Consider the following 16,262-nt stretch of genomic DNA (forward strand, 5'->3'; position numbering starts at 1 on the left):
TCAAGGATCAGAATCAGAAATGATCAAAGTGCTGTTTGATCCTAACTATCACCATGCAGGCCACTGAACACTGCTCAGAGAAACATATGCACTTTTAGACCCCTGAAAAGATTTCAGACAAGCTGTTCAGCCTGTTTGAATCTATGACAGACAAGGGAGTGTTATCTAGCGACCATTCGCGATTACTGTTCTAGTTCACGCTCAAGACATGACCGCTATGACCATAACCATGTCACATGACCGCACGAGGAGAGGTTAGCTCGCCATTCTTTGTTTACCAAAACATAAAATAAAAAATAAAAAAAACATTTGTAAACAACTTTTTGAGAGGAAGAAAAGAAGAGTTTGAGCACCAGACACTAATAAACAACAACAACAACGACAGCGGGACGACAGACTGACCGACCAGGTGGGTGGGTCGCCGGACGTCCCTTTAGCACCGGTTCTCATCCCGTCTCGTGTTCCGTGTCCGCGGCCCGGCGAGCGGACAGCCGGGCTGCACAGCGCAAAGCAACACCTCGCATCCCGCCTGCTGCGCCAGAAAAGCCCCTCCCGTCTCTGAAGAGTCTCAATGGAGGGACGGAGGGAGGGATGAGGCCGTAGGTGGACCCAGAGGCTACAGTGTCCATTTTTCATCGTCCTCCTCTTCGACCGTCCCCCAGTCCTCATCCTCCACCTCTCCCCCCTCCTCCTCTTCTACGTAGTCCCCCCAAGTGTCGTACACATCCCCTCCTTCCTCCTCCTCCTCCTCCTCCGCTCCGAGTTCACCTGCTTCCTCCTCCCCCTCCCCTAAATCAGCTCCTTCCTCCTCCCCCTCCCCTAAATCAGCTCCTTCCTCCTCCTCCTCCTCTGCTAAATCGCCCCCAAACCGCTCCTCGTCCTCTTCATCCTCCACTACCTCCATCTCCTCCTCTTCATCTTCATCATCCTCTTCCTCCTCCTCCTCCTCATCCACCTCCCCGAACTCTAATCCGTCCACCTCCCCGTCCTCCAGGTCGTCGTCCTCCTCCTCTTTGAAGGAGGAGGGCGGGGACAGCAGGGTCCCGTCCGCGCTGGGGGACAGGTAAGGGCTGGCGGCGGCGTCGGAGGTCACGGCGGGGGAGGTGTTGATGAAGAGGCGTTGGGAGGCGGGCAGCAGGGCGGGCGGGGCGGGGCCGGCGGCGTGGGCCGGCCTCAGGGCGGCGCCGTCGGGGACGTACTCGCGGATCTCTCCCGGCTCCAGGGGCTCCGGGCCGCAGGGGTCATGCTCGCTGCAGGACAGACGTCCGTCCAGACGGGAGATGAACAGAAGGCCCTCGCGGTGCTCCTGGCAGTACGAGCTGGGACACATCTCACAGAACGAGGCCGCCTCCAAGCCACACACGTCACACTGGTGCCACGGGCACTCCCAGCGACCTGCGCACACACACGCACGCACACACACACGCACCCAGTTCAGTTGAGTACAGCCCTAATATATAATAAATTATAAAATAAAATCTATTTTTCTCCTCTCTCTCTCTCCCTCCCTCCCTCCCTCCCTCCCTCTCACCTGCGGGTCTCTTGGAGAGGTTGAGGCAGTCTGCGTGGTAGACCTTGGGACAGCCCGGCTTCTTGCAGGACACGATCTGTCCCCCGTCTCCACAGCTGAAGCACTCGTCCTCGCGTGTCTTGGTCACCTCCAGCTGGCTCTTCTTCTTCACCGGAACCTTCTTCTTCCCCTCCTTCAGCTTCAGCTTCTCAGCCGACGGCTGGTTCTGGTACACACACACACGCACACACACACACACACACACACACGCACGCACACGCACACACACAGACATACGGTACACACGTACAACACAGAGGAGCGTTGCTGTTAGACAGCTACCTTCAGTCTCCTCAAGATGGCTGGTGAAGGTGAGCGCTGTCTGGCCAGCAGGTTCAGGTTTAGGGTTAGGGTCAGGTTTAGGGTTGGGGTCAGGGTCGGGGTCAGCACGCCTCACCTTCGGTCGGACTCCCAGGAAGCCGCTGCAGTTGGGCGCCCCGCATTTGCACACCGTCTTCCCGTTCCCCAGACACTCCAGGTTGTAGTTGAAGGTGAGCTCCACGCCTGCCCACAGGACACACACCATCACACCGCTGAAGAGAGACCTCCTGACCCCCCCTCGACCCTGACCCCCCCTCTAGTCCTGACCCTGACCCCCCCTCGACCCTACAGACCTCCTGACCCTGACCCCCCCTCGACCCTACAGACCTCCTGACCCTGACCCCCTCTCCTGACCCCCCCTCGACCCTGACCCCCCCTCTAGTCCTGACCCTGACCCCCCCTCGACCCTACAAACCTCCTGACCCTGACACCCCCTCGACCCTACAGACCTCCTGACCCTGACCCCCCCTCGACCCTACAGACCTCCTGACCCTGACCCCCCCTCGACCCTACAGACCTCCTGACCCTGACCCCCCCTCTAGTCCTGACCCTGACCCCCCCTCGACCCTACAAACCTCCTGACCCTGACACCCCCTCGACCCTACAGACCTCCTGACCCTGACCCCCCCTCGACCCTACAGACCTCCTGACCCTGACCCCCCCTCGACCCTACAGACCTCCTGACCCTGACACCCCCTCGACCCTACAGACCTCCTGACCCTGACCCCCTCTCCTGACCCCCCCTCGACCCTACAGACCTCCTGACCCCCCCTCGACCCTACAGACCTCCTGACCCTGACCCCCCCTCGAGCCTACAGACCTCCTGACCCTGACCCCCTCTCCTGACCCCCCCTCGACCCTACAGAGCCCTGACCCTGACCCTACAGAGCTCTGTTCGGGAAAGTCTCACCCCTGTAGTGAGATACCAATGTCCCTAAAACGCACTTCAGAAACAATGCCTAGTCACAGTGCATGCTGGTCAGAGTAGAGTACGGTCGGTGTTTGGTCAGAGTACGGTCGGTGTTGGGTCAGAGTACGGTCGGTGTTTGGTCAGAGTACGGTCGGTGTTTGGTCAGCACATGGTCTCTGTTTGGTCAGAGTGTAGCACGTTAAGAGACCTTTGGGGATGTCCTGAATGGCGAAGAGCCCGACCCTGGTGTCCCCGTTGACCGTCCACTTCTGGGTCTCACAGTTGGGCTGGCAGCAGTGGTTCATGAAGCGCGCCTGGTTCCCCTTGGGCCCGGCGTCGATGATACGGTCCTGACACAACAAAACACAACACACAACAACACACAACAACACACAACAACACAAACAGCTTTGATTTGTCATTCAGTGGATTTTTTTTGCACAGTACACTGTGATGAGGCACACACACACATACACACACGACACGCGCGCACACACACACACACATCAGTATATTACCCTGGAACTGGGGTCTATGGCCAGGCTAAGGTGTTACGAGACTAATGCCAATACATTTAAACCACCCACCCAGCCATCCAATCAGCCAACCAGCAGCCAGCCAGCCATCCAATCAGCCAACCAGCAGCCAGCCAGCCATCCAGTGATCCAATCAGCCAACCAGCCATCCAATCAGCCAACCAGCCAACCAATCAGCCAACCAGCCAACCAATCAGCCAACCAGCCATCCAATCAGCCAACCAGCAGCCAGCCAGCCAGCCAACCAACCAACAAACCAGCCAGCCAGCCAGATGTTGACCCACCTTGTCCAGCGTGAGCATGTAGAAGTTACAGATGTCATTCTCCTGGGCGTGCCTGATCCTGGCCCGGCACTCCTCCTCGTCGATCACCTCGCCAACGTACTCGTTCACAAACGCTCCCTGAGGAAGGGGGGGGGGGGGGGGTGGGAGGGACAGAGATGGAGGGAGGTGGGGATGGATAGATGGTAAACTGGTAAATGGACTGCACTTATATAGCGTTTTTATCCAAAGCGCTTTACAATGGCCTCTCATTCACCCATTCACACACACATACACCTGTGGCTAACACCTTGCATGGTGGCAGCTGCCATGCAAGGTGCTAACCTGCTCATTGGGAGCAATTTGGGGTTCAGTGTCTTGCCCAAGGACACTTCGACATGTGGACGGGAGGAGGCGGGATTCAAACCACTGACCCTACGATCATTGGACGACCCGCTCTACCAACTGAGCTACAGACAATTAGGGCTGTCAAAAAAACACTCAAACTTCAACTTGATGCTTAATCGATAAAATAATATAATAATAAAATGCTTAATCGATCTTCAAAATGGATTTGATTAGTAGGTTAGCGCCAAGCTACCTTCTTGATGTCGCTGACGGAGTGCAGGCCCCACCCCCGCGACAGCGTCCTGAAGATGTCCACCTGGGAGTACTGGCGCTTGGTGAAGGCCTGGTTCTGGCAGCGCTCGCCGGCCGAGCACACCTGCGGGTGGCACTCGTACATCAGCATGCGGTTGATGCACTCCGAGTCCACGCCGCACGGGGTCTCGTCAGACGCCTTGCAGTTGCACCGCGGGACCTCCGATAGGTCGGCCGTGACGATCTGCACCTTCCCGATTGGCCGGTTGACCTGGGGGGAAGGAGGGAGGGGGGCGGGGGCAGAAATCACTAAGTTTTGTCGGACATCAGTCGATTCAGTCAGGCACAGTTCCGTGATAAGCCAGGGAACCATAGTGAACGGGCTATTTGTGTGTGTGTAGGTGTATGTGCGTGCGTATGTATGTGTAGGTGTGTGTGTATGTACGTCCCCGTGTGTGTGTGTGTACCTTGATGTGTCTGTACGGAGGGGGTTTCTTGTCGTTTCTGCGGTCCTCCTGTAGCTGTTTCATCTCCTTCTCCGCCTGCAGCTCTCTGAACCTGTCTGCTGCCTCGTTCAGCGCTGTGGAGGAGTTCAAATCAAACACACCTCAGTTCTCTGAACCTGTCTGCTGCCTTCAGACAACTTTCAACTGTCGCCCATAGATATATAATGTGTTGCCCTTAGCAGCGGTCAATATTGCCTGTGGCCCCTTGACCTTTATCGAAATCATTGACTGGCAGAATTTGCTTATTGTCCAATCAGAATGGAGCATTTCAGAGAGCCGTGTAATAGTGGAGGACGCTGGACTTGACTGTACCTTTCTTGTAGACGGCGTCGGCCCCTTTGCCCATCTTCTCAATGTTGTTGGCGTCTCCCTCCAGGTAGGGGAAGACGCGCGCCTGGTAGGTCCACACGAAGTCCTTGGAGCCGAAGAAGTGGACGGGGAACTCGCCCACCTCGTGCCTCATGCGCAGAATGTTCTCGGGGACGTTCTTGGGGAGACACACCTCAGCCGGCCACCAGCTGGAAGCACAGGAGGTCCAGATAGTGGCGTCTCATTAACATCTGATCACTGACCAGCACGCTGTTCCTCAAGGAGAACTCAATCATACCTAAAGTGTAAGAAGCTAAAGGCCGAAACCAGATCTGAAATCATGAACAAACTATTAGAATGAACCAGAGATGGTTTATTATCTGAAACACAGGTCCTGTTACCCTGTTACCCTTTACCACATCAAGAACGTTTTAAATGGCGTGAACCAGGGCGTGGTGCGGGTGTGTAGAGAGTAACGCCGGAGTCCCACTGACTCCGGTGAGGAGTGTTCGTTCAGAGATGGTGTTCCCACCAGACGCGCTGCGGCGTGTTTCAGAAGCGTCCCAGAACCGGCTCTCCACAGAGCGCTGGTAGAAATAGACGGGCCGATCTGTTATTGATGGATGCAGCATCTGGGACGTGTCAGATAGTAGTACAAGAAAATGTATAGTCAGGTCCTGCCCCCCGGCGGCCTATCAGAATATCAAATCAAACGCTCCTGAAACGCACCCGCTGGGGTCGGCCGGACCCGACCTGAGCGCGTTGGGAACGCCCCACACACAGAGTCAGTGGAACTGAGTCGTATCTATCAGAAGTGGTTCTGACCGGTATCGGCCCACTTTGACCCAGAGGGTGTCTTTGAAGTGGGGCTTCTTCCCAGCCTTGCAGTCGTTGCAGAACCAGCTCCCATCGGGCATGTCGATGTTCAGACACTCGCGGTGGAAGGCAGCCGGACACGCCTCGCAGCACAGCAGACTGCCCCCTACAGGGAGACAGCGGGAGTTACACCTGAGAAACAGCAGGAAGTCTACAGCACGGCCCATTGAGCAGGTGCAACCTATAAGAAAGCCCTCCGATTCTAACTAGCCAATGGTTTGAAATCTGATTGAATACGTAGCGAGGGGTGTCCCATTTCTCAGGTAAAGATTTCAACCCCTATCCCTTGTGGCTCCGTTCTGAAGGGCCACTACCCAGTCGAGGACACTTCAGACCCAGGGGCCAGGGCTAAGGGGGTGTGTTGGGCGTTATTGACGAACCTTCAGAGCAGACGAAGCACCAGCTGACGTTGATGTGCTCGTGGTTCTTGCAGCCCTTGCGGGGGGTGAAGTGGTTGGGGCACAGCACGCTGGTGTTGGCCAGGACCACGCTGCCCGCCGCCAAGCAGTAGTCATTGGTGTGGTAGGCCACGGGACAGCGGACACAGCGGGCCAGACGACCTGCAGGAGGGAGGAGGAGGAGGAGGGAGGAGGGAGGGAGGAAGGAAGAGGAGGGAGGGAAGTAGGAGGAGAAGGAGGGAGGAGGAGGAGGGAGGGAGGAGGGAGGGAGGAGGAGGAGTGGGGAGGGAGGGAGGAGGAGGGAGGGAAGGGGGAGGGAGGGAGGAGGAGGAGGAGGGAGGGAAGGAGGGAGGAGGAGGGACAAGTTGAGAGAGGGAGACGGACACAGGGAGGGAGAGAGGGACACAATCGTCAGTCACTCAAAACCCTACAAAGCAAAATACATCCCCCCCCCCCCCCCCACACACACACACACACACACAACCCCACACACACACACACAACCACGGGAGGAATACCCTGCTGAAAGCAGAGAGGGACACGCAGACAGGAAGTGCAGCGGCGGGGCCCTGACCTTTGGAGCAGCCGGGTGCGAGGGGGTTGGCGATGTGGCAGGACAGGCAGGCGTGCAGCGAGCAGCGGAAGCCCTTGTTCTGGGGCTGGGCGGCGCTGTGTGTGAACACACACTCGGCGTGGTAGTACTTCCCGCAGGCGGGGATGGCGCACCGCTTCACGCCGTTCCCGGCCTCCTTGCAGACGAAGCAGGGGTGCAGTCCTGCGGACGAGAGAGAGAGAGGGGGCGGGGCGTCAGCCGGACCACAGACACACAGACTGAGGCGCGCGTGAGCGCTCAGAACCGCAGCATGACTCGGGGAATTCCTTCACCAGGGCGCTAGTTCATGAAAGGGGAGACGGAAAAAATCTTTCTGCCGCTACAACAACGCTTTGCCTCCCGTGTTTTGAGTCCCAGTCGTGCTAAATGTAGCTTTAACAGTGCGGCGTGGTTTGGGCGCTCACCTGTAGTGGGGCGTGGTTTGGGCGCTCACCTGGAGTGGGGCGTGGTTTGGCAATCACCTGGAGTGGGGCGTGGTTTTTGGGTGCTCACCTGTAGTGGGGCGTGGTTTGGGCGCTCACCTGTAGTGCATTCTCCACACTGGAACTTCCCCCGGGGGGCCTGCGAGAGGCCCAGACATGGCAGGTGAAAGGCCGCGCAGCACGGGCCCTCACACACCAGCAGGTCCCCCGACCGCTCGCACACCTGAGAACACACACACACACACACACACACACACACACAGACACACACACACACACACACACACACACACTCGTGGTCTCATCATGCCCTAGGACGAACTAGTGGTCTCATCATGCCCTAGAGCAGCCCGGAGGTCTAGTTGGTGGTCTCACCTGACAGACATTCTCCCTCAGTGCTCCTCCTCCTCCTCCTCCTGCTGCTCCTGCTGTGGACCTCCTGTTGCCCGGAAACAGGCCCTCTCCAGACGACGAGAAGCCGTCATTCAGACCAGGAGACATCACCTGTGGACAGAGAACAGAGGATTCTGGGTCTTTACTCAGGAACAGAGAGGATCCTGGGACTTTACTTTCTTTTTGAAATATTGACGGATAAATGTGGCAACCATTGTATGAAAGCATTATGGAACGAGAAGCCGTGGGATGTCACGGATATCGCCGCGGCTAGCGGGGTGTAACGGCACTCCGCTGCGCGTCGCCTAACCACTCCTGCTAGCCGTGGCGATATCCGTGACCTCCCACGGCTTCTCGTTCCATAATGCTTTATTATCCCGCGTGTCCGTGAGCTCGGCCGACGGTGACGCGTCATGGAGCTGACCTCTGGTTTGGGTGTGACTGCTCTGTAGGTCTCTCTCTGGATCTCTCCCTCCCCGGGGCGGAGCTCCGCGGACGGGCCGCTGCCCTCGGACTCCGCCTCGTCCTTGGCGGCGTGGAGGAGCGGCGGGGGGCTGGGCGCCGTCTCCGAGGCCTGGGCAGGAGCTGAGGAACGACAGGGACAGTCAGGTGAGCGTGGGTGAACAGGCGCAGGCCGAGAGGAAGTTACCTGAGAGAGACACACCTGAGAGAGACACACACACCTGAGAGAGACACACCTGAGAGAGACACACACACCTGAGACAGACACACCTGAGAGAGACACACACACCTGAGAGACACACCTGAGAGAGACACCTGAGAGGACAGACACACCTGAGAGGACACACACACCTGAGAGGACACACACACCTGAGAGAGACACACCTGAGAGAGACACACCTGAGAGAGACACACCTGAGCAGCTGGCTGGAGGCACTTCTTCCTTCACAGACACAACCTGTTCAAAGATGGACTCCGTTAGAAAGAGGTCTCCCTCTCCAGGGGCACAACAACAACAACAGATATTGATATTCAGAGGCTGTACCTACAGATTACACTACAACCTTCAGCCTTACCTGAGTGTCCTTGACCTCTGAACTGACCTCTAGGGAACACTCCGTCTGTTTCTTCACATCCTAGGTCATGCAGAAGAAACGGGAATTAGATGCAAATTGGCTGCAAGTTCAGACGGCTTCTAGCATCTTCCAATGGAATGAGTCACCGATGACAGGAAGTACGGGTCAAATGGACGGGCAGTATCGGGGGTTGAATGTTTAGCGGGAACAGAGGTAACTGATGTCTCCATCTCACCGTCTTTGGTGGAGAGAGGGACACTTCTTCTATGGTGCATTCCAGGACCTTATGTGACGGCTTCCTCGGCCTCTTCCTGTCCAGGGATCCTAGAGATGTGGAGAGACAGAAACAGGGTTTGCTACTAGTATGTTTCTACATGTAGGTAGAACTAGGTCTATTAAAAACACACACACACGCGCGCGCACACGCGCGCACACACACGCGCGCACACACGCGCGCACACACACACCAGTGAAAGCAGGGTCTGTGCAGTCTGCTGCCTCAGTGGATAGGCTGGGCTCCTCTGGGGGTTGGCATGGTGACAGCTGTGTAGAACGAGGGCAGCCATCTTGGGACAGCGTCTGCCCTGGAGACCCCAGCCCCACGGGGGGGCTGCAGGAGGCGGGCGGCCGAGGGGAGCTGTTGGGGTGGGGGGGTGGCGAGCTGCTGGGGTGGGGGGGTGCGTTCCTCCCAGGCACCTGCTGCTGCCCTGTTCTGTCACCGTTTGGTCCAAATACCTAAGAAATATAATAATTATAATTTAATTCCACAAGTTGAGAATGTTTCGGGGGCTAGGCACTAACAGGTCATTGACCTTAGTCACACGGCGGCCATTTTGCTCTTACGTCACGCTCAGGGTGGGAGAGTGTGGAAGTATCCATAGACCATCTAGTACAAGTTCGTTATAAAAAATAACACTTCAAGATTCAAAATAGTCAGGAATAACATCCAGAATACACTACTGGAATTACAAACTCATGATTACTGGACCCGCGGTAGTTTTCCCGTTACATGTTACACGTTACACATAGGAGCGCATTAGTCATCAGCTCATTCCCGTCCATATATTTCATAACGTGAAAACTGTGAATAATAATTAAATATACTTTTACCGTTCTAGTGGGTTCCGGAATTTTCTTAGTTTTCTTCTTTGGGGCAAATATTTGTTCATACTCCTCCGTCGACTCCAGGAGCCTTTTACTGGGTTTCCTGAGCCGCTTGTTTTCAGAGTGCGCTGTGCCAACAACAACAACAACACAGAATAGGAATGAAAAACAAACAAAGCAAAGTCCTAGCCAGGGAGGTTTTAACACGCCGGTACCACATTCTCCAACTTCCTGACTCTGGAAGTCCTCTCACCTGCGGTGTGGTTCTTCTCTGGGCACCCGTCCTCCTGTTTCTCACCCCTGGGGTTCAGACCGGGCGACCCCGCGGGGTCCGCCCCCCCCAGCCCATCTCTGTAGACGCCGTTCACCCCCGCCACGGCCCCCTGGGACGACGACCCCGGACCCTCCTCAAACGTCTGCCAGCGCTTCTTTGGAGCCGCCCTGGCGTCGGCGCTCTGGTGGAGATAGCCGGAAGGCGTGGCGGCGGGACGAGGAGGAGCCGGCTCCGGTTCGGCCAGGTCGGCGTGACCGCTGACGAACTCCCTCCCGTAGGCCAGGTCTGCCAGCTCGGGGGACAGGCCGGCGATGCCCACCCTCGGCCTGGCGGGGGGCCGCCGCTTGATGTCGTCCGACGCCTGAGGGAGGAGAACTCTCCCGTCCACCCTGTAGGTGTCGCTCTTCATCAAGGGTCTGGTAGTCCGCCCCCTCCCTTCCACCTTGTAGGTGTCGTTCTTCATAATGGGTCTAGTCGTCCTCGCCTTGTTTCTGGCAGGTTTCCCGTTTTGGACTTTGGTCCCGGAGGCCGAGTCCCCGTCCTGCGGCTGGGGGGGGATGTCCTGGGGCTCCTGCTTGATGAGGGCCGGGTCGGGGGGCACGGTCAGGGGCTTGCCCTCCTTCTCTCTGGTGTCGTGCATGTCCTTCAGAAGCATGAGGAAGGTGCTGAACTTGTAGTTGCGGTCGGGCCGGAAGGCGCCGGAATCGCCCCCCTCCTCCTTCACCAGGGACTGGAACGTCAGCTCCCTCCCGTCCCGGAAGGCGTCCGCGGGGGACAGGGAGCAGGACGGCGAGGAGCAGGGCGAGGACGAGGACACGTCCGAGGCGGCGTTCTCCTTCTTGATCTTGAACGGCCGCGCGGCGGCGTCCGCGGACCCGTTGAGGACGCGGCGGCTCCTCTCGGACGCGGGACGCACGCTGGACGGGAGACGCGGTTTCGGAGAGGACGGCGTCTCGCTGGGAGACCCCCTGTGAGGCGACGCTTCCCTTTTGACCCCAGCGTTATGTAGGTCGGCGTCTTCCGGACGCACGTTGCTCTCTGTGGCGTCTCGGCTCGAGGACAGCGCCTCTCTGAGCTCTCGCTCCTCCTCCGCCATCATGGCTCTCGTCATCAGACGACTGCTAGCAGGGAGATGCACCGAGTGTTCATCATGAGTCCTAGAACCCTCCGGACTGTTCTTATGAGTCCCATCAGAGCGCTCACTAGAGCCCACCACACTGTTCTTATGAGTTCTATCAGAGCGTTCACTAGAACCCCCAACACTGTTCTTACGAGTCCCTTCAGAGCGTTCACTAGAACCCCCCAGACTGTTCAGCTGTTTAGACTGTGGATCCTTTGTTGCTCTGACTTCAGGAACCGATGTATTTTCCGTGGCGCTGGCCGGTCCAGAGTCCACGCTCTGGGCAGCGAGGAGCGGAACACATTTCTCCACGCGTTTCTCTTTGGCCTTTTTGGGAGGCTGACCCCTCGTGGCCGTCTCCTGCGGGCTCTGATCCGGGGCTTTCTGCGAGTTCTTGGAACACAGTATCATCGGTACGGAGTAGAGGTCGGCGTAGGGGGAGTCCTTGGACTCTTGTTTCAGTGTGTCGGCGGCGGCGGATATCCTGTCCACCACCTCAGAGATGCTCGGCGAGTCCTCGGGTCCTCCGACGATGTGACCGAAGATTTCCGACAAGCCCCTCTTCTTCTTCTTACAGGGTCTCTTCCTGCTGCCCTGGCTGACGTCTACAGAGCTCCCCGCCGGCCGGGGCGGCGAGCCGGCGGCGGCCTGGCTGATGGAGGCGGGTTCTGCGGGGTCGGCGGAGCAGGGGGCCTCGGGCGGGTTTCCGTCAGGCACTGGGGAGGGCGCCCGTTCAGTGTTGGATGAGATGAAGGGTTCTCTGGCGGCATCTCTCTTCAGCAGGTCAGGGAGAAGGAACTCGGCTTCCAGCACCCCCACCTTCCACGCCTCCATCAGACGCTTGGGTATCTGCGCAAGAACAGGGGAATAGAACCACACGTTGTTTTAAATAGAACCACACAAATAGAACCGCACGTTGTTATAAATAGAACCACACATTGTTTTAAATGCAGTCATTCGGAAGAGAGGAGCACACGCTCACACCGGTGCGAGAGAACGAGTTGCGTGTGAGCCCTATTTCAGCGGACGTTTCTGTTAGCCCCGACCAATCAGAGAGAAGCGCAGTCCCTACACGTTAAAACTAAATAACCAAACTTTTAGACGGAGGTGTTTGTTACCGTGTATTTGTAGTCTTTGTCCCTCTGCCTCCCTCTGCGTCTGAGCACAGGGAGGCTCTCAAACTGATGGCCTCCCTCGAACGGCAGCGTGGCCTTCCCCGGCACCCAGGCCCGGTCCGCCACCTCGCCCACCGTCTCCAGGAAATACACACGACAGGGCCGGCGACTGGGCACTGGGACGACAACAACAACAACGGCCAAAGGGTTCATTATGGGAGTAATGACGCAGTAGACGAACAAGGTTTTAATATATTAAAATGCATGTACGCTAGCTGACCACACGCACGCACGCACACGCACGCGCACACACACTCTCTCTTCTCCTCACCTTTCATCCTAGTGTGGACTCCGTCCTGAGGGTGACAGGTGACCCTGCATGGCCACCAGGGCCTGCGGTTGAACTTGGCCCACACCAGGTCCCCTTCCACGTACCTCACTGGGGGGAGGGGTTTCTTCTTGGGGCTGTTGGGCTAAAACAGAACAAACACAAACAAATCAAAACGCTGGTCCTGTAGCACATCTCCACGCAGGACCGGCGCATCAATAGGCCCTGTGCACCAGCTCCACTACTTCCTGAAAGTCACTTGGCATCTTTATTTCCTGTCCTATATGATTGGATTAAGTGATTAATCAGGTGTGCGCTGGGTCTGCCGCACACCTGATTAATTACTTAATCCAATCATATAGGACAGGAAATCTAGATGCCAAGTGACTTTCAGGAAGTAGTGGAGCTGGTGCACAGGGCCTATCAGACCCCTAATAAACATATTGTTCATTATAAAAAAGGTGCTACTGGCTACTGGTGCCACTATTAGGACTTTATAAATGAATAATCACATTTCAAAACAGCTGCCCCCGTCTAGCACGGTGTGAAAGGCCAAACACTGCTACACGGGGGGGCGGGGGTTGTATCTATCTACAGTGCGGCCAAAAGAGACCGATACGATTCCTAAGCTTGATGAGATCTGATCACTTCTATGGGCTCACGTGACCCTGGACAGAACCCAGGGCTGACGAACCGCGGGCGGCGCCGGAGGAACTCACGTTGGAGTTGGAACTGGTGGGCGACATGAGGCCGCGCTCCGGCGTGGTGGCGGTCAGCTCGCTGTCGCTGTCCGACGCGTCGTCCATGCTCCACCCGTCCGCCGCGCTGATGTCGGGCAGGGCGCCGGGGCTGAGGGTGGGGTGGAGTTCAGAGATGGTCTTGGCCATGAGGTTGAGCACCCCGGGTCTGTAGGCGCCGGGCTCCACCACGCCGGGGGCGGAGTCTGTGGCGGCCCCGTCTCCGCCCCGCGGCTGCGAGGGCCGGAAGGGAGCCAGCTCGTCCTCGTCCTCCTTTATGTCCCCGCCGTCGAACAAGGTGGACTCGAAATGCAGGTATCCGTTTGGGACGGGGGAGCAGCGGCTCGGGCTGTCCGCGCTGGCGGGGGAGAAGCCGCTCTTGTCCAGGTCCTGGAGGGAGCCGAAGGACCCGTCCTGACCAGGGGAGGGAGGAGCCAGGGGACACACCAGCTCAGGGCCTCCCACTGGACTTGGGGAGTGCAAACGGTTCCTGCCGCTGTAGTGGAGGTCCTTCTGCTGGTCCGGCCGGCCGGGGGCCACGGGGCCGAGGTCCTGGAGCCTCATGAGGGGGCTGTAGCGGTGAGAGGGCCTCTCCGACTGGGGGGGCTCGCGGCCCGGGGCCTGTTTGAGCGCGGAGGCGGGCAGCCGCATGGCGGTCGGTTGCTCCGAGGCTCGTTTGGCGCTGCTGTTCTGGTCTCTGTGGGGGGTGGGGGGGAGGCCATTGGGGGCCCTCGGCTCTTGCTGGCCTTGGCCATAAGCAGAGCCACCCCTGGCAGCCCGTCTGTACGACTGATTCATGTTGTCATGGCTCCTTCCTGTCAGGCAGGAGGTGCGGGTTAGATCCGGGTTATCTACAAATGTGCGCTGTGTTTTTCAAGCGAACTACCGGTGGACAAACATTACAGGCGCATGCACTGTTTGATATAAGATACGTTACCAAACTAAGTAATAACAAAACATACGTGTAGGTTACACGCCGTCGTTGTTTCATCTCAAAGCGATCCAAATTGCATGCGACAATACAATGGAAAGGCTACAACCATGCACGTAATACGCCGACATTGCTGACTTCCCGTGACCGTCCGTGGCAGCACGGGAGACAAAAAAAATCTTAAAACTGCTACTGACCTGATCCATTCATAATAATATAATTAATATCGCCTGGTGTCAATGTTGTACACGCGGTATGTCGATAGTAAAAAAAGACGATTATCCGAAATACAAAGATGGGTTTGGCACTGCCTGGAGAGGAGGGTAGACAGTGCCATCCCAAAAACACGGACTACAGTGTGCCTCACCAATCCACCGCCTAGGCGACTACTACACAACCCGACATGGGAGGCTTCCATTAGGCGAATCACAAAAGGACTGCCCAAAACACGCGTAAAACAACTTACATGCCATAAAACGCAAGAATCTTACCATTTGTAGGCCGGTTACTATGAAACCAACAGCAGCTCTTTTAGATTTGGGCATGAAGCGTGTGTTTTTTTCAGTTTGTGAAAGGAGGCTACAATCCCAGCGAGCAGCAGCACTAGGCCAAGACTCCACTCTCATTCTCTCCACAATCACACTCAGGAGCGGCGGCCCGTTCAAAAACAATCACCAATAAGACAAAATAAAAACGAAAGCCTCCCCTCATCTATCCTGCTGCACGCGTCATGTGTCACACCTTGGTCTCTCACAATAATGCAACCTATTTACTACATTGTTATGAGCGTGCTGTCGAAGTGCCCCTGGTTAGGTTAAAACAAGCCTTGACTGACTGACTGACTGAGCTGGAGAGAGAGCGACCAATCCGCACAGCCACCCAACCCCCAGCCCGCAGCACACTCACACGGGGCCGGGGCACCAGATCCCCTCTCCCTCTCCACACAGGACGACGGGCAACACTGTCTGGAACTGGGCTTACAATAAACAATAAACCCTGACTATTCAACCGAGGGAGCCTATGGGGTTATTGGCTGTTTGTTTACAAATAACCGAGGCCTATTTATAACTTATACATGCATTTACCCTGTACAACAAGCGGGGTTTACACAAAACACGTATCTTTCCTTATACGCCCGTTAGTGTACACTTCCAACATTTGGAAGGAAGTGCATGCAAAAGAGAGCGATTTCTAAATGGAGATCACGGGGGAGTGAGGAGACGGCCTGTGCGCCATGTTGTCTGCTTGGAAAGGGAAGAATAGGCCGTTGGCGCGTCAGGCAAGAAGTCGGCGGCAACAAAACATGTTCTACCATAAGCACAACATGCCTGGCCTGTACTACTGTAGCCTAGCAAACCTCATATCTATATGCGGCTATAGCGTTTCGGATTTGAATTATAAGATCTGCATTTCAAATAACTACGATATTCTACCTTGCCTGCTGATTGAGAAGGGAGCAGTGACTGGTCACACAATAGGCGCACATTGTGCATGGCGAAGTGGCCTACAGTTCGATTCGCACATTTGCACATAAGCACACAAAGCTCCGTCAAAGTGTGTTGGCGTGGAATAGATAACATACCTCAATCCATATGCCTGATTTACAACTCTGCTAATTGTGATAAGCAGTCATGCATTCTTTGCAGCTCGTCTCCTGTAGACTGCATTTTCTTCAACAGAGCCAGGGAGCGCAGTCAAGCACAGTGCTGATCTGTGCACACACACATATTCTGTTTTAATGTTTGTATTTACACATGTATAGAATACGTCGCCCACAGAATATGGTTGCGATACACATATCAAGTCACGTCTATAGGCAATTTAGGTACATAATAGAATCATTAGGCAATAGCCTACCCCATGAACAAAAAAAAATCACTTCTCATTTGACAGTCAGACTGA

At 56.3% G+C, this 16,262-nt stretch overlaps 1 protein-coding gene across 1 annotated transcript; it reads right to left on the minus strand.

Annotated features, from left to right (window-relative positions):
* Positions 1-616: 616 nt before the first annotated feature.
* nsd1a (nuclear receptor binding SET domain protein 1a) lies at positions 617-14,227 on the minus strand (the record flags this gene model as incomplete). The annotated part of the gene is made up of 24 exons (XM_084459568.1): positions 617-748; positions 956-1,395; positions 1,532-1,736; positions 1,968-2,074; positions 3,010-3,151; positions 3,622-3,738; positions 4,199-4,468; positions 4,665-4,777; positions 5,016-5,221; positions 5,838-5,994; positions 6,269-6,448; positions 6,861-7,061; positions 7,421-7,544; positions 7,697-7,825; positions 8,139-8,299; positions 8,576-8,633; positions 8,752-8,811; positions 8,987-9,075; positions 9,219-9,486; positions 9,862-9,983; positions 10,109-12,098; positions 12,368-12,540; positions 12,696-12,837; positions 13,412-14,227. The coding sequence occupies 24 exons, from the start codon at positions 14,225-14,227 to the stop codon at positions 617-619; spliced, it is 6,402 nt and encodes a 2,133-aa protein (XP_084315694.1).
* Positions 14,228-16,262: the final 2,035 nt, after the last annotated feature.

Source organism: Borostomias antarcticus, assembly GCF_949987555.1.
Source record: "Borostomias antarcticus genome assembly, chromosome: 28".
Classification (NCBI taxonomy): Eukaryota; Metazoa; Chordata; class Actinopteri; order Stomiiformes; family Stomiidae; genus Borostomias; species Borostomias antarcticus.